At 52.8% G+C, this 18966-nt stretch overlaps 2 protein-coding genes across 3 annotated transcripts in view; one reads left to right on the plus strand and one right to left on the minus strand.

Annotated features, from left to right (window-relative positions):
• The window catches only part of TMEM242 (transmembrane protein 242), a 47944-nt gene extending 46544 nt beyond the window's left edge, over positions 1-1400 (plus strand). The window contains exon 4 of the mRNA XM_082475686.1: positions 1-1400. Within this exon, the coding sequence (XP_082331812.1) occupies positions 1-99 (99 nt within the window). The 3' untranslated portion in view covers positions 100-1400.
• Positions 682-18966, minus strand: part of LOC309667298 (uncharacterized protein) — a 27671-nt gene continuing 9386 nt past the window's right edge. The window contains exons 1-2 of one of the 2 annotated variants that reach the window (XM_082475687.1): positions 6619-6925; positions 682-3684 (exon numbers count right to left, since the gene is read on the minus strand). In XM_082475687.1, coding sequence (XP_082331813.1) covers positions 3541-3684; positions 6619-6897 — 423 coding nt within the window. In that variant the 5' untranslated portion in view covers positions 6898-6925 and the 3' untranslated portion in view covers positions 682-3540. Of the gene's footprint in view, positions 3685-6618; positions 6926-18966 lie in introns of those variants that run through there. The other variant, XR_014267677.1, reaches the window with a different exon arrangement.

An 18966-nucleotide genomic window follows, 5' to 3' on the forward strand; every position in this document is an offset into this window, starting at 1 on the left:
ATAAAAGACTTTCGAAGTAAAATGCAATCAATATTTCCAGCAATTCCCAGGAACTCTGAATCGGCTGTTGAATGGGAGGAAGCATTGAAATCCAAATGAGATAAGCATGGTGGGTGAAGTCCAGAACGATTGTTACGGGAAAAGCTGGCTTTGGAGATGTCACAACAGCAGAGGGACTCGACAGATTTCCCCTCAGGAACACGTGCAGGTTGTTGAGTGAACCTGTGGGGTGGGTGGCATTCAGTGTCCTCATAGGAGGCCGACAGTCATTTCTGTGTGCTGTACTTTACAACTGATTTGGTTATGTTCATATGGGGGTGGGGCGGGTGTTGGAGGGAGGGCAAAGTTTTCTCAAAGTTAGGAAGACTATTTAAAAATAGTTATGTGGATACCTTCTCTGTGTGGAGGAAATCCCAGGGGAAATACTTTTATGACTAACAGTTGAAACCAAGTTTTTTACCTGAAAAAAAAATTATAATGTATGATGGAAAATCTTTATAAACAGACTCCTAACAGCAGTAGTACCTCAATGTCTAATTAAATAAGTTTCAACAGCCTTTCTTGTCCGTATGTGGCTGTCAGAACTTGGAGGACTTGCTCCGGTTAGGCAGACTCCAAAGTGACGGGTTAATGGGTGAATCCTGTCCATCAGGCAGTGGGTGTGGCTCTCTTGTCCTGAACACAGTCTTTGATTTGTATATGCTAGTCATTTACCTGACAGCCTCACCTTAGGCCCTGTAAATTCTCAGACAAGAAGCCGGTAACAGATTATGATAACTTGAAAGGATAATCATGCGAAAATAGTGATATTATGGGTATAAAATGTACTTTTTTGACAAGTTGGTTCTGGGTCCCTAAACACTGACTGACAGTTTATAGCTTTATTTCAGTTGTCTGTCAATATAAAAATAGTCCAATTATCACCTATCTTAACAAATATTTTTAACCAAAAAGATACCTGAGAACTGAGTCTCAGGTAAATTAAAATTTTAAGAAAAGTACTTTTTAACATGTCAGTATGACCAGAAAATTAACCTCTGGTTGAATATCATTGTGTATTTTCTTTATAATTGCTTAGGCTCTAATTAGCAATCAATCAGTTTAAAAAAGTACATTTGAAATTTATCTGTTAAAATGAAACCTTTTAGTGTTAAGAAAAAGTTTTAAATGAAATGTCAAGTGCCTAACGTAACATTTTTCTCTGGACTGTGTTATCCTGTTAAAATTGCTGTACTGTTAATTAAACAGGTGTAATCAGCACCTGGGATTCATATGTAACCTGTTTGTTTAAAATCCAAGACTAAAAGAAAAGGATTGTGAAATTTATCTCAGGGTATGTGGAGTAGCAAAAACTCTTCACCCACCTTTCATTTTTAACTAAATCTCTGCTAACAACAAAATATCTCTAGTCTTTGAATGCAATGAAGGAAGGAAATCGGGAGGAAAACTGAACAGGTTTTTGTCCCTATTACGAGTCTGAGTCTAGGTGGGTGGTGGCTGTGCCACTGGAAGCCTAAAGGAAGGAATGTTTGAGTGCATGTTTGTGTGACGTGCCTAAGGTTTGCAGAACCCTTCCCATATGCGTCTGTTGTCCTTGAGGGATGGCGGGGGACCCCCATAAGAATGATGGTGAATCACCTACTGAGGAAAGGTTGATGGGGACAGATTCCCTAGAACAGGTACCAAGCGTAGGCTCCAGTTGCATTTTAAAAGCCAAAATGAAGTAACAAAGATGAAAGTTAAAAGAAAAGCAATATGACTGACTAAAGTGATTTTTTTCTACAGTCAGAACTCAGATATCAGAAGATGTAGTCATTTGTCTATTCCTTTTATACCAGAGGCATATTGTTAAACTGGTTAATGGAAAGGAAAAGTGTTTAACAGATAATGTTACTCTTTATGTGAAGTACCATCTGTGTACTGAGTTCTGAATGTTCCTGGATATGGAAGAGAGGAAATGTTATGGAATTTCAAGTTTGCCTCCTTCGCTGTCTTCATCTTGGGTAGAGTATGACAAACATAATCACATTTATCTCCTGAAGCATAAAGAGTTTTAATCACCCTATCATCAACCAGGATGACATTTTTCACAGACTTAAAAAGGAATAGAACAGACATTATCTTGCCATAAGCAATCCATTTCATAGAGGCTGGGCACTAGAAGTTTGCTAAAGGATGGGTAACACAAGCCATTTCCATTTCACGTGTAAGCCACCGTTAAGGCAGCTCCCGTAAGAACGCTGCCTACACTGCTTGAACGTTAAGCTTTAGAGTCTCGGCGCCAAGCTGTTGGAGAAAGCAGCGTGGAGCATATAGAGAGACCGTGGTGGGCAGGGGGCGACTTCCAGGGCCTCAGGATTCATTCAAGGGGAAAAACAAACACCTATTCTGGTAGGTTCTTGCTGCCCTGTAAAAACATATCCATGGGCGGCTGCTGTTTTCAGAGTCAAGAAAATAACAGTTTCTGAACAAACTGGGAATGAAAAATAGGGCACAAGACGCCCGGCGGCCTGTCTCTACAAGAAACAAGGATCCTAATGACGGGAGAGACAGCGAGCCGCTGCCCAGGCCCCGCAGAGCCGAGGAGTGACCCTCCTCCCTCCAACGCACTGACGCAGGCTGACGCTGGAAAAAACCTGCCTCAGCTGCTCGGTCAAAAGGGGGCACCTGATCACCTCGCTTGTCGTACATTCTGCTTAGTCTCACGGATAGTGTGGGACTTGGCTTGCAAATTAATCCTTATACCCTAAGAGGAACGTAAAAGAAATGAAGGGGGGGAGGGCGGTGGGGAAAGCCCATGGGGATAAAGCTAATTAAAATTCACTGACTTTAGCAATTTCACTTGGGGCAAAATTTAATCTCTCCTAGGTTTGGTTCTGTATCTTCTTTAAAACAAACATTTAAGTACAAATGAAAATCAGCCAGGGAAAATATAAAATTTCTCCAAATAGTTAAATTTCTCATGAAAGTTAGCAAAATACACATTTTTATAGAATTTTATCAAGTGCAAGTGAGATGTTTTTCCTTTCTGCCGAGTCACTGAGTTATATATCAAGTATTTGGGTTTCTGTGTTGGTGTTATCAGGATTAATTATCAAAGGCTGTGCTTTTGTGAGTCTAGAAGAGGAAAGGAAGCATCTCCCGCAAGCAGTGACATTAATCTTGTAACAATGAGTGAGGCTGTTAGCAGATTTTGTCTGACGGCAGATGACTCAGTTTTGGAGAAAATGATAGTAGCACAGTTACCAAGAAGCACGCGGAGTTCAACTTCTCTGCCCAAGTACTAGTGGAGTGATTCAGGACCTTAATATATATTTCTTACATAAGCTAGGTGAGGCCTTTTGCCTTTGATGAGGCAAGATCACTTACTAAAAAGGAAAACAAAACCATAGTAAAAAAACAAACACAAACAAAAAACAAGATTCCGTATAAACGTTCTTAATGACAGAGGGTAAAAGCCATTCGTAATGAACTCCCCTAAGAATCTAAATTAGGCAACCCAAGGAAGCTTGGCACATTGACAGAACACCTGCTACCTGCTCACCTGAGAACGCTCCAGAAATTCATCCTCACGCTGCCCTGACGCCCCGGGCTTAGAGTGGAGTGTAGGTCTGCAGCCCAGCAGAGAACACTGCAGGACACAGCCAGGGGGCTGCCTGGAACTCCAGCACGAGGGCCCGCTGTCTGCAGAGAACAAGTGGACACAGCTGAGCATAAAAGCTTGCATTTGACGTTCTCCACGGAGCTTGCTGAACTCTGCAGAGTCCCTTGGCTCTGCCAACCGGGGTGATGGGAGGGTGTTTATTTTTATTATTTTATTACTACTAGTTGTCTTCTCCAACTGTCCCTGTTGGAAGCTCTGTTTCCCTTCGCTTCCTACTGTGAGCAAAGCCCAAAAGGTAGACATCCTCATCTGGACGAGCTGGGCGCTTACCAGTGGCGGACGGTCACAGCCCCCGTGACCGCCACCACCTTTGCCTGTATCCTTCCACCTCCCTTCAGTCCACAGTGGCCACAGCTAGCTGCAGATCCTTCAGCTGGGACAGAGTTTACAAAACTAAGAAAATGCTAGTAGTAAATCTCATGCAAAGCTAAAATAAGACCCTGTTAAAAAATAAGAACGATTGAGGAAACCCTTTCCTCTGAGCTTGCTCTTATGCCAGCCCTGATTCTCTTTTCATAGATTCTTATTACGAATGACTGTAGTAAAATATCTGTGGAAACAGCACTTTATCAAGTCTTCCAACTCCCTGTTTAAAGGGAGACTTTTCTTCGACATAATAAGTGATGAGACAGGCTCTACTATGGTGGCCAAGAATGCAGGGAGGTGGGTTCCCTGTGCCTTGTTCAGGCTCATGCAGAGTTGGAGGTGGATGGCACTTCAACCTGCAGGATGGGGCTCCGACCCAACAAATCCCAGTTTTCCCTGTGCCTCTTCAATTCCCCTGGGAATTGTCCACATTTGACGTCTCTGATAACGTCTACGAATACTGAGTTGGGGGTGGAATCCAGATTCTTCTCAGGAGTGCATTTGCTTTAACTTTTCAATATTACTGAAGGAGCAGGGAGGGAAGGGTTGGGCTAAAACACAGGGTCAGGCGACACCTTAGAGAAACACCTACATCCCTGACAGGGAAGCAGGCATTCATCCTTGCATAGTTTCTTCGGGTTCAGGATTAAGCCCTTAGTAAATACAGGGAGGGAGGGAAGGAGGGAGTGAGAGAAAGAGGGAGAAAGGAAAAAAAGGAAGGAGATGGGAGGGAATGGGAAGGGATGGAGAGAAAGAATGAAGGAAGGGAGAAAAGGAAGGGGGAGGGAGGGCAGAGGGAGGACCAGATGAAGGAGGGAGAGAAGAAAGTGGGAGCAGGGGCTTCCTCACTGGGAAGAGGGTCCACGTGTCCAGGACCACACATCCAGCTCCTGGAGAAACTGACACTTGCCTTCTCATCCATGCGGACCACATCTACCTCAGCCACCAACACACGGGAGAATAAAAGCACATCAGAATGATGAAAAATCAGTTTCTGAAGTGAGCCCTGGGCCCCTGCTGGGGTTTCTAACTCCCAGTCCTATCACTAGATAGTCCAAAAACTAAAAATTTAAAGCAAGATCCTAATGCATTCACCAACTCTGAGTTGCCGAGCAGGAACAGACAAGAAGATCTGGAAGAACAAGTACTACTCGGGGTGACCTCATGTCTGGCCAAGTCTCGCTGTGTAGCACCTGGTCAGGCACCCAGAGGTATGACTGGGGAGCATTCGCCCTGAAAACGATCTCAAAAAACAAATCCCTGCCACTTCTCACTTCACTTTAGAAACCTCACTCTCTTCCCATTTGTTGGTAATGCCATCTAGAAATAAGGCTCCTTCCTCCTCTCTGGGGTGAAGACTTTTATTTTGTAGCCAGAGCCCCTGAGTTGAGGTTCTCAGAGTCCTGAGAGCAGGAAGGGCACAGAACACCTTGGGCTCGGTCACCCGGGCGCAGCACTGTTCACTGAAGAAATCAGGCAGAAACCAACCCACCATTCACTTCCCTGTGAACCTAATATGCCCTGGAAAGAAGTCCAATAATTCTACCTAATCTACCCAATTTGTGCCTTTGATGTAAGCTTCGGCAGTACATCTGACTTTTTGGCTAGTCGCTAAATCGTTCTGAGCGCACGTTAATTACCCAGCATGACAAACGCGCGGGTCAGCTGGTTTTCCTGGGCTGTGTGCGCCGGGAGGCGCAGGAGTTATTAGAAAAGTTCGGGCCGCGGGTTAATATCATCCCTTCCGGCATCAATGTGTAATGCCACACCCCGTGCCTGGGCTTTAAGAACTGAAATTAAAAACAGCTCTCTCAAATACACGACAGGCTGACAGTCTTACGGCCCTGAACTGTCCTGACCGGGGGCAATGACTATTCTCTGCGGCTCCAAACTTCTAAATCACCCGCTCATAGTAGCTGCTCAGCAGCCCAAGAGCTACTCCACCCACGTCACATCCAGTGGTGGTCAGTGGCAGGGCGGGCCAGAGACAGCGCCTTCTCTAGATGGCAGCACCCCTGAGCTAAGTGGAGCACGGGAGGTGGGGAGCTCTGAGCGCCGCATGTGTTTGCTCTGCCCCAGAAAGCATTCCTAAAATCACCCGGCAACTTCAGGTGCATCCGCTAAACACGAAGCGCCCTACCTCGGTAGCAGCTGTTGCTGCGGGGCGACCCAGGCGCTCCCCCTGAGCTGCCCCCTCCTCTCCATGTCCCTCTGTGCTTTATTCCGTGGTGGCCAGAGGATGCCGACACACCTCCCTCTTGGCCTCGGTCTTCTGAATCACCTACACTTTCTCTAGCTCCTTGTCTTCCAGATCCTCCTCCTCCTCCTCCACCAACACCCGGAGAAGCAAGATCCTGCTCCTAAGCAGAGGAACACTTAGTCCAACCTGGGGGAAGTCCTCCCAGTCTCCCGGCTGGCAGAAGGTCAAGGCGGGGCGTCCCGGTCCTGGGGCTTTCGAGGACGCCCCGTGTTTCTCTGGGTGCTGTGCACCTGGGCCTGCGCCGAGCTCTCCAGGGGAGACTAAGTGAGCAGCATACCCGCAGGCGCGCCAGCCCCGGCCTTTACTTTTCCTCTCTCAGAACACGGACCTGTGGACGAGCGAGTCTGCGACGCCGTGTGTCCCGCTCAGTTCCGTTACCTCCTCGTAGGTGGTGCCAGCGGTCTGCCAGCCACCTCGCTCTTCTCTCTGCAGGTGACTGGATTTGTTCTCGACGGGTAGTCTGCTCTTCGGAGGCCTGTGTGCTGGGCCCCCGGGCGCGGGGCGTGAGCTCCGTCCAGCGCCCCGCTTCCTGGCCTAGGTGGTCAGGCCCCAAACCTCGTCCTTGTTCCCGGTCAGTCCCCAGGAGTCTCTTCAGCACCACCGTCATGCGCCGATAAACATTTTCTCCGCAGCTAAAACTCCTTTACGACAAGCCCCGTGATCAAGCTTTAAAGCTTGCTTCGCAGTCACACAGCGCCCGGGTAGGCGGGCTGTCCTCTGGGAAGGGGTTTCCAGGGGCCGCTGGTGGCGGGAGGGGAGCCCTGAGTCCCTTCGCTTCCTGCTCCTCCACCCCCCGGCCCCCCCGCCCCAGGCTCCGCCAGCCTCCTGGCCTCAACCCCCAACCTAGTCCCTCCGCTTCCAGCAGGGACGACTTTGGGCAAATGACCCACGCAGGCCCGCTGTCTCCGTCTCTAAAATGGGCACAAGAACTCCCAAGTCCGTTGTTGGGAGGGTGAAATGCCGCAGGCGGCAGCCAGCTCCCGAGACCTCGGCCCGCAGGCGGGCGCAGTGGATTGACGCTAGCGAGCCCAGACGCCCTCCCGCGTACGCCCTACTCACCCCGCCGCCGCCGGCTCCTCCCAGGGCCCGGGCCTCCGGCTCCTGCGCACCTTTTACCGGCCACCCAGCGGGTGGGAGGCCCACGGGCCTGGGCTTCACAGGCCACACCTGCTGGAGAGCCAGATACTGCGGGGACGGGCCCCCTCCAGCCCAGCGCAGCCCTGACAGCTCAGACCACTGGGCATCTAAGGGGGGACAGAGGGAGCCTCGGTGCCCCAGGCGAGGGCGCACAGGGCCTATAGGTGCACCCCAGTGGGCAAAGGAGCGCTTCTGCACCTCGGTGCTCTGCCGAGACCCTGGTTCTCAAACCGCAATCAGCCCGAATAAGAATCACCCGCATCACTTGAGAAAACACAGGCCCCGGCCCCGCCCACGGCTTCGAGTCAAAGGTCTGGGGCGGGGCCCGAGAATCCGCCTTTCTACTGACCTCCCCGGGTCGCTGACGCCGCTGGTGCAGGGACCACACGCTGAGAACCGCGGCCCTACTCCGTGTCTACCTCCGATGACGGCGCTCGGGACAAAAGGTGTCACAGGGCAGCATCTCTGTTAAACAACCTTCTCAGGCTTCTGTGAAAGCCAGAGTTCCACACTTCCGGATTCTGCTTTCTCCCGAGTGAGAAATACGCCTGTCCCCTGGGCTGTCACCCTCCAAGGCCCACTCGCCACCCTCCCCTCTCTCGTCGCCGCCAGTTCACTTTCCCCGGCAGCCGGGAGGAAGGCGCACCTCCGCTCCCTGACCTCGCCGGGGGGCACACGAGCCCCAGAAACGCACAGAGCCCCGCACAGGGCCTCGTTCAGAAACGAGCCGTGGGCACTGGACGCGTCCGCCCCGGCTCAGTCCCCAAGCTGTTTCCTGGGCAGGGAGACGAGGTGACAGTAAACGTCAGCTTGACGAGAGTTCTTCCCCGCAGACCTGCGAGAACGGCCTGGAAGGGGCAGAGCGGAGAGCCTGGGAGCCGGGCGGAGAGGAGCCGGGGGAGTAGGGCTCGCAGGAGGCCTGGCGGGGAGGGAAGGGGGTCCGTTCATACAAAGCCGTGGCTGACCCGTGAGAAGCTGGGATTTCACCTCTAAGCAGTGGGAAGTCCATGGAGTTTTCTGAGCCGGTGACATTATGAAACTGGCATATCCTTTTTTTTCCCCAAGATTTATTTAGTATTTATTTCTGGCTGTGTTGGGTCTTAGTTGCGGCATGCGGGATCTTTCTTTGCCGCGCGCGGGCTTCTCTCTGGTTGTGGCATGCGGGTTTTCACTCTCTAGTTGTGGCGCGTGGGCGCTGTAATTTGCAACACGAGGGCTCTCTAGTTGAGGCGCACAAGCTCAGTAGTTGTGATGCGCGGGCTTAGTTGCCCCAAGGCATGTAGGATCTTAGTTCCCTGACCAGGGATTGAACCCGCGTCCCCTGCATTGGAAGGCGGATTCTTTGCCACTGGACCACTAGGGATGTCCCGGCATTTCCTTTCAATCATTCATTCATTTGAGGCACAATCATTAAGTGCCCAGTAGGTGCTGGGGAGACACAATGGTGATTAGAGAGCCCCTCCTTGAAGCACTGACAGTTTGCTGGGGTGGGGTGGGGGGGGAGGTTCTTTTGACCGTGAAGGCTGGACTGGAGGGAGAGCCCGTGGCCTGACCCAGGGTGGCCTTTGCTCTCCCTCAGCCTGGGCCCTACCCTGCACTGCCAGGACCCTGCTTGCACACACATGTGCACAACCAGATGACACCTGGTGCCCCACTAGCCGCCCCTCGCTGCTCCTCGGGCCCAGGGGTGTGAACACCAGCAGCGCAGGCCTCTCTCGAGAGGACAGACCCTGGGAGGAGGCCAGGGCCAGGTGGGTCCCCTTTTGCAGTCCAGGTCCCCCCATCCAAGCCAGGTCCTCTTGCAGCCGTGCACTGAACCTGCCCCTCTACCCTCAGGCTGCAGAGCTGGACCCTCCTGTCACCTTCCCGCAGAGGCCCTTGTCACTGAGCTGCCAGGCTGCTCGGCACTAAGTTTAACCTTGAGTTACAGTCCGTTTATCTCCTTCTTCACATCCTCCTCCTCCTGCATGAGTTTCCAAATTTCTAGTCCCATTTTAGCAACCCTGTTGTGCACTTGTCTTTCACTGGAAGCAGCCTAAAACCCTTTTCAGAAGCTGACAGGGTATAAGTTATAAAAATTAATACCGCTGAAATCTTCCCATTGTCACTCTCTTATTTCTGGACTTATCCGAAGTCCTGACTTGGAGTCTGTGATAAATTCAACAAAAAACATTTTATGCATGGAGACATTTTAAAATTTCTATTTCTGTGAAAGACCCTGGGCTGCTATAATTCTGGACTCACAACTGAGAACTTTTCCAGGGAAATCGGCTTGTAAACGTTGTTACTTCGCATAATGACTGCTTGCATTACCTCACCTAAATCTGAACAGGTATTGCTTAAAATCGGGGGACTATTTTTAGCTAGCTGAGGACATTCCCGTCTTCTCTGGGCCCTTTGCACTTGAGGTGTGACCCCTCCCTCAGCCACAGTCTGGTTCTTCCGGCGATGACCCTGGTTATTCACCCTGGTTAGGTCTCCTGCCTCTCCCTGTGACCTCCCCCCAAGCCCACCTGGGCTCACCTGGGGAGATGGGACTTTCCTCATCTTCTGGGCCACATGAGCAAAGCAACTGCCACTTGCAGAGGCAACACTGATCCTAATTGTGGGTCAAATTTTGAGCTAAGAATAGCCGTCTTAAAAAGAATCTGCATAACTAAATTCATAAAGTGCTGGCAAAAGTCACAGCTCCAGAGAGGTTGGCCGTGTGGCATGATTCTCACCGTGAACAGCATCACCACAACCATTTACATATATATGCATCTATGTACATGCAGTTATCCCTGGCTGCTGAGGTTCCTGTGATTTTGATAATCTTCTTTACACTCTTTTGCAGAGATTTTTTTTTTTCAGTGACCATGGATCACTCTTCGAACTAGAAAAAAAAAGGAGCTTTTAAAATAATTTTGAGAATAAGAAAACATTGCCTACTGTATACTGGTTGATCTAAACTCCCAGACAGTCCTCAAGTCCAGTTCCCAGGAGGGGAAGCAGAAATGCCCCGACTCCCTCTCCAGAATCACAGCCCTACCTCCTGAAGCCTGTCTCCATCCTGGCTCCTGCCTGCCTGGCGCCTCTCAGATTAGATTAGGTCATCAGGATCTCTCCACGTTCTCTCTGCCTCTGGAGTGAAGCCCAAGCTCCCCTCTGGACTTTCCCGCCCACACCCCAACATGACCGATACGGGTTGAATCATGTACAGCCCCCCAAGGCACGCCCAAGTCCTAACCCAATACCCGAGAAGGTGCCTTTATTTGGAAATAGGGACTCTGTAGACCTCATCAGATCGACTGGTGTCCTAATAAGAAGAGGAGAAGGGATGCAGGCACATGGAGGAAGACAGCCAGGTGACCAGACAGGAGGCAGAGACTGGAGTCATGTGTCTACAAGTCAAGGGCCGCCGAGGATTTCAGGGAACCCCAGAATTTAAGAGAAAGGCCAGGGACAGATTCTCCCCTGGAGCCTTTCAAGGGACTGGAGTGACCCTCTCGACACCTGGATTTTGGACTTTTGCCCTCCAGAATAAATTCTTTGAGAGAATAAATTTCCTTTGTTCAAAGCCAACCCAGGGCACTGACAGAACGCCCTGTATGCCCCACACTCACATGAGTCCCGGAGCCCGCTCTGAAGCCACCTGCACTACCAGCCCCATCCCACTGGGCTGCACGTGGCCCCACCGCTTGCCTGGCCGTCCCTCTCCTGATGTGCCGGCTCCTGAGGAGCTGGGCCCACGCCCTGCTCCGCTGCCAACCACGTCCCCCATGCAGCCAGCACTGTGCACGCGGTAGATGCAGGGCAAATGTCCCCATCTCGGGGACCCGGTGGGACGCAGAGAGCAGCCTCTCCCGCTCTCCCCTGATGCACCACGACGTCCTTTCCTTCTAAGATCGGTTTACACTCCCACCATGTGCCCCTTTCCCAGTCTTCCCACGTTCGCGTTCTCAACGACTCGGCGGCGTCGATTTCCGGCTGGACGGGACGGTGGGGCCCAACCTGAGGCTGCGCTTCACGCTTCTCCCAGCAGAGGGCGGCCGAGCCCGGGCCCCGCGGCCGCCGCGTGTCGCGGTCCGTGCCGGGCCGGGAGCGGGGACAGGCCGCGGGGACAGCCCGGCGCCGTCGGCGGGCGACGGCGCGGGGCTCGGCCCTTCCGGTGGCCAGGGCCGGCCCGCGCAGGGTGGGGCGGCGGAGCTACGACCGTCATCTCGGGACACGGCGACCGTGGCTCGGGCTCGTCTCATCCGGGCGGCGGGCGCCCAGCCCAGCTCGCGTCCCCGAGCCTCGCTCGCTCAGTCCCGGAGCGCTGCTTGCTTTCCTCCTTCTGCCTCCACTCGCTGACCCCGGGCCATCGGGGCTCCAGGGCCCACGCGGCACATCTCGGACCCCGCGTCCTAGAGGCGTGGCCTCAGCCACGTGGTCACGCGCGTTTCCCCCTCCCCGCCCGCCCCCCCGAGGCTGACAGACCCAGAAGACGGCGACGGTCCTCAACGTCGTGCAGGGTCTGCGTCCCCAGACCCGGTCCACCCCGGCGCGCTCCGATTCCTTATTTGCAGGCTGCCTCTCTGGCCCCCTCCTCCGACAGCTCTGCGGGCGACCCCTACCCACCCATCGCGGGAGCCAAGGCTGGAAGTCGGCAGACCTGCCCTCTCACTGCCTCTTTGTGACCCCAGCAGTGTTTCTGGCGACTGACTGGGTTGGACGCGACTTTGCCCAAGTGTTTGCCTTTTCTCTACTTTTTTGAGTGACTTGTTTCCCCCTTGCTGCCAGTAACTACAATGTTCAAGGTACAAAATTGAGAAAACAGATAAGCAAATAAGTGAAAACCTGAAATCCCAGCCTCAGTCAGTAACCACATTAACATCTTGGTGTAAGTACGGCCACATCCGTGCCCTCTGTGTGTAGATATATATGTATTCTTTTTCCCCAATGGGGATCACACCCTCTCGGGACCTCTGTAACCTGCTCTTCCACTCAACGACCCACGAGAGCATCTCACCACGAAGGCCGCAGCTGAAAACGCACCCGGGGTCCCGAAGCTGGCGAGGGTTCCCTCTGGGGACCTCTGGGGAGCAGGAGCGTCGCAGGCACCTGTCCCCAAGGCTGGCACTGCCCTGGATAGGTAAGGTCTCTACTGGGCTGCAGCGGCCTGGGGTTTCGGTTCCTCCTTTTGAAGAGACCCCCCCCCATGCCCACCCCTTTTCTCCAGCTCCGCCCACCTTTGAGTTGAAACAATTCTGCCCTTTTAGAGCATCTCTTCTCTCTCCTGTGACTATATTCGAGAAACCCAAAACGAATCCATATCCACACACGAAAGAATATCATTCTTCTTTCTGCATCTGGGCTGGGAAGGATGGGCCTCCAGATCAGTGGTTCTCAACGAGGGGTGAGGGGTGAGGGGAGGCGATTCTGACGCCAGGGGACGTTTGGCAACATCTGGAGACATCTTTGTCATGACTTGGGGGGCTGCTACTGGCACCTAGTGGACGGAGGCCAGAGATGCTGCTGAACAGCCCACAAAGCACAGGACAGCCCCCAGAAGTGAAGAATTAGCCATCCCAAAGGTCAACAGTGCCAAGCTCCGGACCCCTGCTCCAGATGGTCCTCAGCGCTCTCCTTGGGGCCCAAGCCTGGCAGCCTTGGTCGGCCTGTAGCCCCACCCAAGGGGCCATGGCCTTGACTGGTCACTGCTAGGCCCTGTCCATTCGGCCAGGACATGAAAGGGCTGGTGGCAAAGAAAGCAAGCGGTTGAAGGGCCAGTCTCCTGAGTGAGAGGACGGAGCAGTGAGGCAGGGGAGGGTTGGGTGCGGGGGAAGCAGGGAAGGTAGCCCTGCTTTTCTCATCGTCATGGTTTCCGATGTTCCCTGAGCTATTCGGGATCACCTGCAATTCACCCCTTTTGACTGCACACTCCCAGGGTGTTAGAGCTCAAGGGAACCTGAGACGTTTCTAGTCTGGCCAACTCATTTTCCAGGTGGGACACGGGGCCCCCTCTGAGGTGCACTCAAAGCCTCGTGCCTCAGTTTCTCAACTTGCAAAGAGCAGCATCTCCCTGTGTCAGGCACCAGCTGTGCCTGGGGCTCTTTCACGCACCTCTGCACCACGCACGCGCCTGTGACGGGAGAGTCACCCCACCTCACAGGTGAGGACTCTGAGGCTCTCAGATTCCAGGTGATTTACCTGGAGCCACAAAGCCAACAGGGGGAGAAGGACGTCCACCCAGGTTTCTCCCACCCTAAACCAGACCAGGCCGCTGGCTCTCAAACTTCAGTGCTCTATAGGCTCACCCAGGGCGTTTGGAAAATGCTGATGCCCAGGTCACGCCCCAGAGATCCTGATTTAATTGGTTTGGGGGGCGTCTGGGCACTGAGACTTTCAAACGTTCCCCAGGAGTGTCCAACTGCAGCAGAGTTAGAGAGCCCTCGGGACACACGCCCTCTGACCCACACCGCAAGACCGACGTTAATGTCGGGGTGTGAGGCGGGGCAGGGGAGGAGTTGTTTCGAGAAATCATGAGATCCTGGAACGGCTTCTTGGGAACAAGCCCAGATTTTGTGTCTAGAACCCTTAGGACTGGCTTCAAATGGGCTTCCTTTCCACCTGAATGTTGAGGTTCCGAAACCTGGTCAATTTGAGGCCTGTATTTTCTGGCTTCTTCTTCCTCCTTGGATGTTTGGAGAATTGAAATAACAGCTTAATATATTCCTGTGGTCCAGGGGCGAGGTTCACCAGCCATCCCAGATCTGCGTGGGCACCAGGAGGGAGCAGGCCTGGGAGCTGCCGCCCGGGGGTTTAGGAGCTTCAGGGGCGCCACTCCCAGGGATATTTGCATTTTTAGCAGAGACTCTGGAAAACGGAAAATCCTTCCTACTAACAACATAGGAGAAGGCGGCATTCCAGACACCAAGAGGCAGGAGGGGAGACGACTGGGCCTGGGGTGGCAGCTGGGGCTTCACCCCTGACCCCAATCCTCCCAACACCTTCTTTTTCCAAATTTATCTGTTCACTCCTTTTTTAAAAACGAGTCTCAGGTCTGACACAAGTGAACAAACATGACTTAAAACTTTAAGCCGTCCCTTCTTCCCTTCAGTTGGCTACAGCATCTGCATTTTTGTCTTTTAGTGGTAAGAGCATTTTAAACCATACAGAGCACGTGAGCACGTAGAATCTCATTTAACCCTCACAACCATCCTGCCAAACGCATATGATTATTGGCATTTTGTAGACGAGGCTGCCAGAATCTCAGGGGGCTCGGCTGGTGCTGGTGGGCAACAGGCTTCTGACTCGGGGCCTCGCCTCCCACGGCCTCAGCGGGCGGCCTCCTTCCTGGGGGCATTTATTGAGTCTGGAAACAGGCGCAGGCCACAGGCATATTGTAGCGCTGCTCCCTGGCTGCCCCTGGAGCGCCTCATCCCTCACGGCCCCTCTTCGCTGGAGCAGGAACTCCTCTCAGGCCCCGGGCCTCCCCTCGCTGCTCCGGGGTCAGCTCAGCCACCTTTGGCCTCCCTGTTCCAGCTGTTCTTGAATTGCTGTGTCGGCCGCCCTCAACCTAGGGTAAGTTATGTTACTTTTACCTCAAGACTTCATATTTTCTATGTAAGTTCCCCCATCCACATCTCTGGGCCAATCGTATTATAACACTACTTTTCTCAGCTGGTTGGATGATCTTAATATGTCTTTAGCTCTCCATGGTATTTAATTTTTATCCACATTCTTCAAGCTCTACATAGGACAGGAATATCTACACAGAAAGGGCTGATGCATTCTGCAAGTGTTTGTGTTTGTGGTGTGTGTGCGTGTGCGTGTGCGTGCGTGTGCCATGACAGCGTGGGTGTGCTTCCACCTACTGGCCTGATTCTCAAGCGTGGTTCCAGAACTGCAGCAGCATGGCATCGCTGGGAACCTGTGAGAAATGCAGATCACAGAGCCGCACCCCAGGCCTGCTGACTGGGAGACTCAGAGTCTACGTTTGAACAAGCCCTCTGGGTGATTCTCTTGCTTGATAAGGTTTGAGAACCACTTATCCTCAGGATAAATCAGTTTTTTTATAATCTGCTCCCTAAGATAGAAACTTATGATTTGCTCTGTTAAGATCGAAACATAAACAATAAGAGCTCTGACACTGTTGCAGAGGGGTCAGTAGACTTTTTCTTTTTTCAAATTTATTATTTAACTGATAAGACATGCTTATGCACGTGCGCACACACACACACACATTCATCTTCCAGCCTCCTATTTGGAGAGACCTCCTCTTGGCATCTGGCTCATACTCCTGGGGACATTCAGTCATTGATAAAAGCAGGTCTGAGCCTCACTATTTCACACTAATGTAATTCAAAGAGAATGGTTGAAGAAAGCAAATGATTAAGCCAAAGAAATAAAGCTGCGATGGTGGAATTTTAGGCACCTGGGTGATAACGGAGGTGAAGATGGTGGTAGTGATGGAAGTGGAGGGGTGGTGGTGATGGCGGTGATAGTAGTGGTAACGGAGGTGAAGATGGTGGTGGTGAGGGGTATTAGTTTTGGTGGAGGTAGTGATGGAAGTGGTGGTAATGGCGGTGCTGTTGATGGAGGTGGAGGTGATGTGGGTGTCCTTGGCGGTGGAGGTGTGGGTGGTGCAGCTTACATACCAGTCTCTCAGATCATATTACCTGCCTCCCCAACTCCTCACCCAAAAAGTCTGCCCTGGAGGTGCCGTGGCGTGCCCCACGGTGCGTGTGCTTGGACTTGTGTGAGCATGTGTCTGGCCACTTTGGCTGCAGTGCCTCCAAAGTTTACAAAACCCCTAAAGCTTTTAAAATAAAAACGAGGGTTAAACCATTTGGATCCTCCAAATTAGAAAGAATAAATGAACCACCCGCTGCAGTCATAGGCAATTAATGGGATTCTGAGAGGGCTTCGTGGCAAGATAATGGAAGAGCTGATTATAAACGAGCCAGGAGTAACGAGGGAGGTCAGAGCAGTCCCTGAGCTCTGGGGGAGCGGCCAGCACTCCACTCCGTCCCACGCGGGCTGCTTGGAGGTGCAGACCTCCTTCCACCCTGGCCTCCAAACCCGGCTGGGGCCGAGGTGGGTGGAGCAGGGAGGGCTGACGCCCGGCCTATTTGTGCAGCCCCGGCAGCTTCAGAAAGAGAAGGCGGCTGTAAATAAACCCAGAGAAGGGCAAGGAATCGAGGGCAGGAAGGGAGAGAGCAGGAGGGAGTCTCCCCGGGAGGGCAGACGGGAAGCAGGACTTCTGACCTGGAAAGACGGAGGGCGGAAGGAAGCAGGGCGCCTGCAAAGCACGTGGCAGTCAGGAGGCAGGTCGGTGCCTCTTCCCGGCCCACCCTCAGGAATCTCAGGGCCGCATCTGCGGATCCACTGCGGTCCTTAAGCAGGCCCCCGGCTTGCCTATTCGCGTTCTAATTTTATCCTTGTCTTGATTTTTTTTAATCATTTTTCTGGGTCTTTTAAAGATATATAAGAAATTTTAATGTTTGCTTTCTTATACCCTACTGCAATTCTTTTCTAAAAACAAGTCCGAGTGTGAATGAACAGACGAACACACAAGCCTGCAGCACTTTACACCCTGAGCTCCTGCTGCGAGCTGACCAAGTTCACTAGGCAAGCTGGGGTTCGGGTTGACCTAGAACAGTCTTCAACCACAGGCTTTTTTTTTTTTTTCCAGAACCTGCAGTTTTGGTTGTGCCCTCTCTCTGGAGACCTGCCCTGTGGTTAAAGGGGCCTTGCACTTTCTATGTCAAGCCTCTGGGCCTCTGGGCTGTTGAGTCAGAAGCTCTCCAAGGAGCTCTCTGTCCGCACAGTGTCTGCAGTTTCGCAGACATGTGAGGGGTTCACGCTCTTCCTCAGACAGTCTGGCTGCAAGGAGCCCTGCCTCCTCCCAATGCCTGGTGGGGGGGTGACTTCTGGGCTCCCTAGCGGTACCCCAACCTCTGGAGGACAACTGTTTCCCCTACAAACCTAGTCTTGTCATGCTGGACTTGAGAACGATTCACTGGCCGTCGCGGCCTGTATCTGGCGGCATATGTGGCTGGGTTGGGAGTGAGTCTGTGGGAATTCACGTCACGGCTTGTCAAGTGACAGCTCCGTGTGGTGGCGCAGGGCCTGGGACCTGGGTCCCGGCTGCCTGGGGTCGAGTCTGGGCTCCTCCTCCACTAGCTGGGTGGCTGACTTGGCCTCTCTTCCTCAACATCCTCACCTGCGAGGATAGTAATAAACTCCCTCACGGGGTTACTCTATTTAGAGATAAAAGACTTCAAGTGCTTGGTTCAGCGCCAGGCACAGTGCAAATCACAACAACGATCATTTATTACTATTTCCCCTGGGCAGCAGTTAGGCACTGGCCTAACAGACCACTGGGGAAGTTGCACCACTGGTATAATTAGACCGGGGTTTGAAGTGGGGCTGTTAAAAGCCGCAGAAGTCCGGTTCCAGGGCATCTGTCCTGGAGGACCCCACCCCAGACCTCAAGGTCCACAGACTGTCCAGCTGCAGCCGTCCCTGGTTTCACACACGCCCGTAATCTGCGCCCACAGCCCGCCACTCTCTCTCCCTGTGGAGCACCATGTTACCACCATCACAAAGACTGATGCCAGACGGGCCTTGGACAGAGAAACCAAGGCCTTGGCTTAGGTGAGGAGTTTTTCGAGGCTTCCATTTATTTATTTACTCATTCATTCATTCCTGTGCCAGGGCTCCCTGCTGTGTACAGCTGTCCCATCTGTAGCTACCCCTCGTCTTCCAACTAACCTTCTATGTTGAGGAAATCCCATGCTGCGAGTCTTGACTGCTGCACACGGAAGTCAGGACTCAGTTCCCAGCTCCCCTTGCAGCTGGGATGCAGGATCCATCAATCAGACAGGGCCGTGCAAGGCCTCAGTTCAGAGGGAGTGATGTGTGGGAACAGGCTCGGAGGGCGGGCACGGGTTCCGTTTTGCTGGCACTTGGGAGGCAAATGCACCTGGTCTCAGGTGACGTCCGCGGGGTCGGGGGGCTACCAGGTCCAGCTTCCAGGGCAGGAGAGCCATCAGTGGAGCGAGCAGTGCTCCCCACGTCAGGGCGTGGCGTGATCTGAGGCGCTGATCCTGGAAGATCAGCCTTGCTCTGTCTCTCCAGCCACTCCTTGTTGCTGTGTGTTCACACCTAACCCACACCAATAGCTCCCTTTCGGCCTAAACTAGTTGTGTGCATTCTGTCGTTCACAACCAGCACAGCCGAGGGCAGCCGCCGTTCACCGATGCAAGTTTACGGAGCGCCCACCTCATGCCAGGACTGCCTTTTCCAGCCTACTTGGCAGTTCACCGCGTCACCTCACTTAATCCTCGCAGCAGCCTGAGGACGGGCGACGGGCTGAAGAGTAACGCTGCCCTGGCTCACTCGCAGGTCAGCTTGCTTGGGGCCAGCGATAGGCCTCCTCAGAGGAGACAGTAATTTTTTTGTCCTCAAATCTACAATCTGCTCCAGACCTTTTCTAGAAGAGACTGGAGCGCTGAGATGGGCGGTGCAGCTCACCCAGGATCTCAAGGTGCGTCTCAGGCCACCTGGA

This window comes from Balaenoptera physalus (genome assembly GCF_965194825.1).
Source record: "Balaenoptera physalus genome assembly, chromosome: 9".
Lineage (NCBI taxonomy): Eukaryota > Metazoa > Chordata > Mammalia > Artiodactyla > Balaenopteridae > Balaenoptera > Balaenoptera physalus.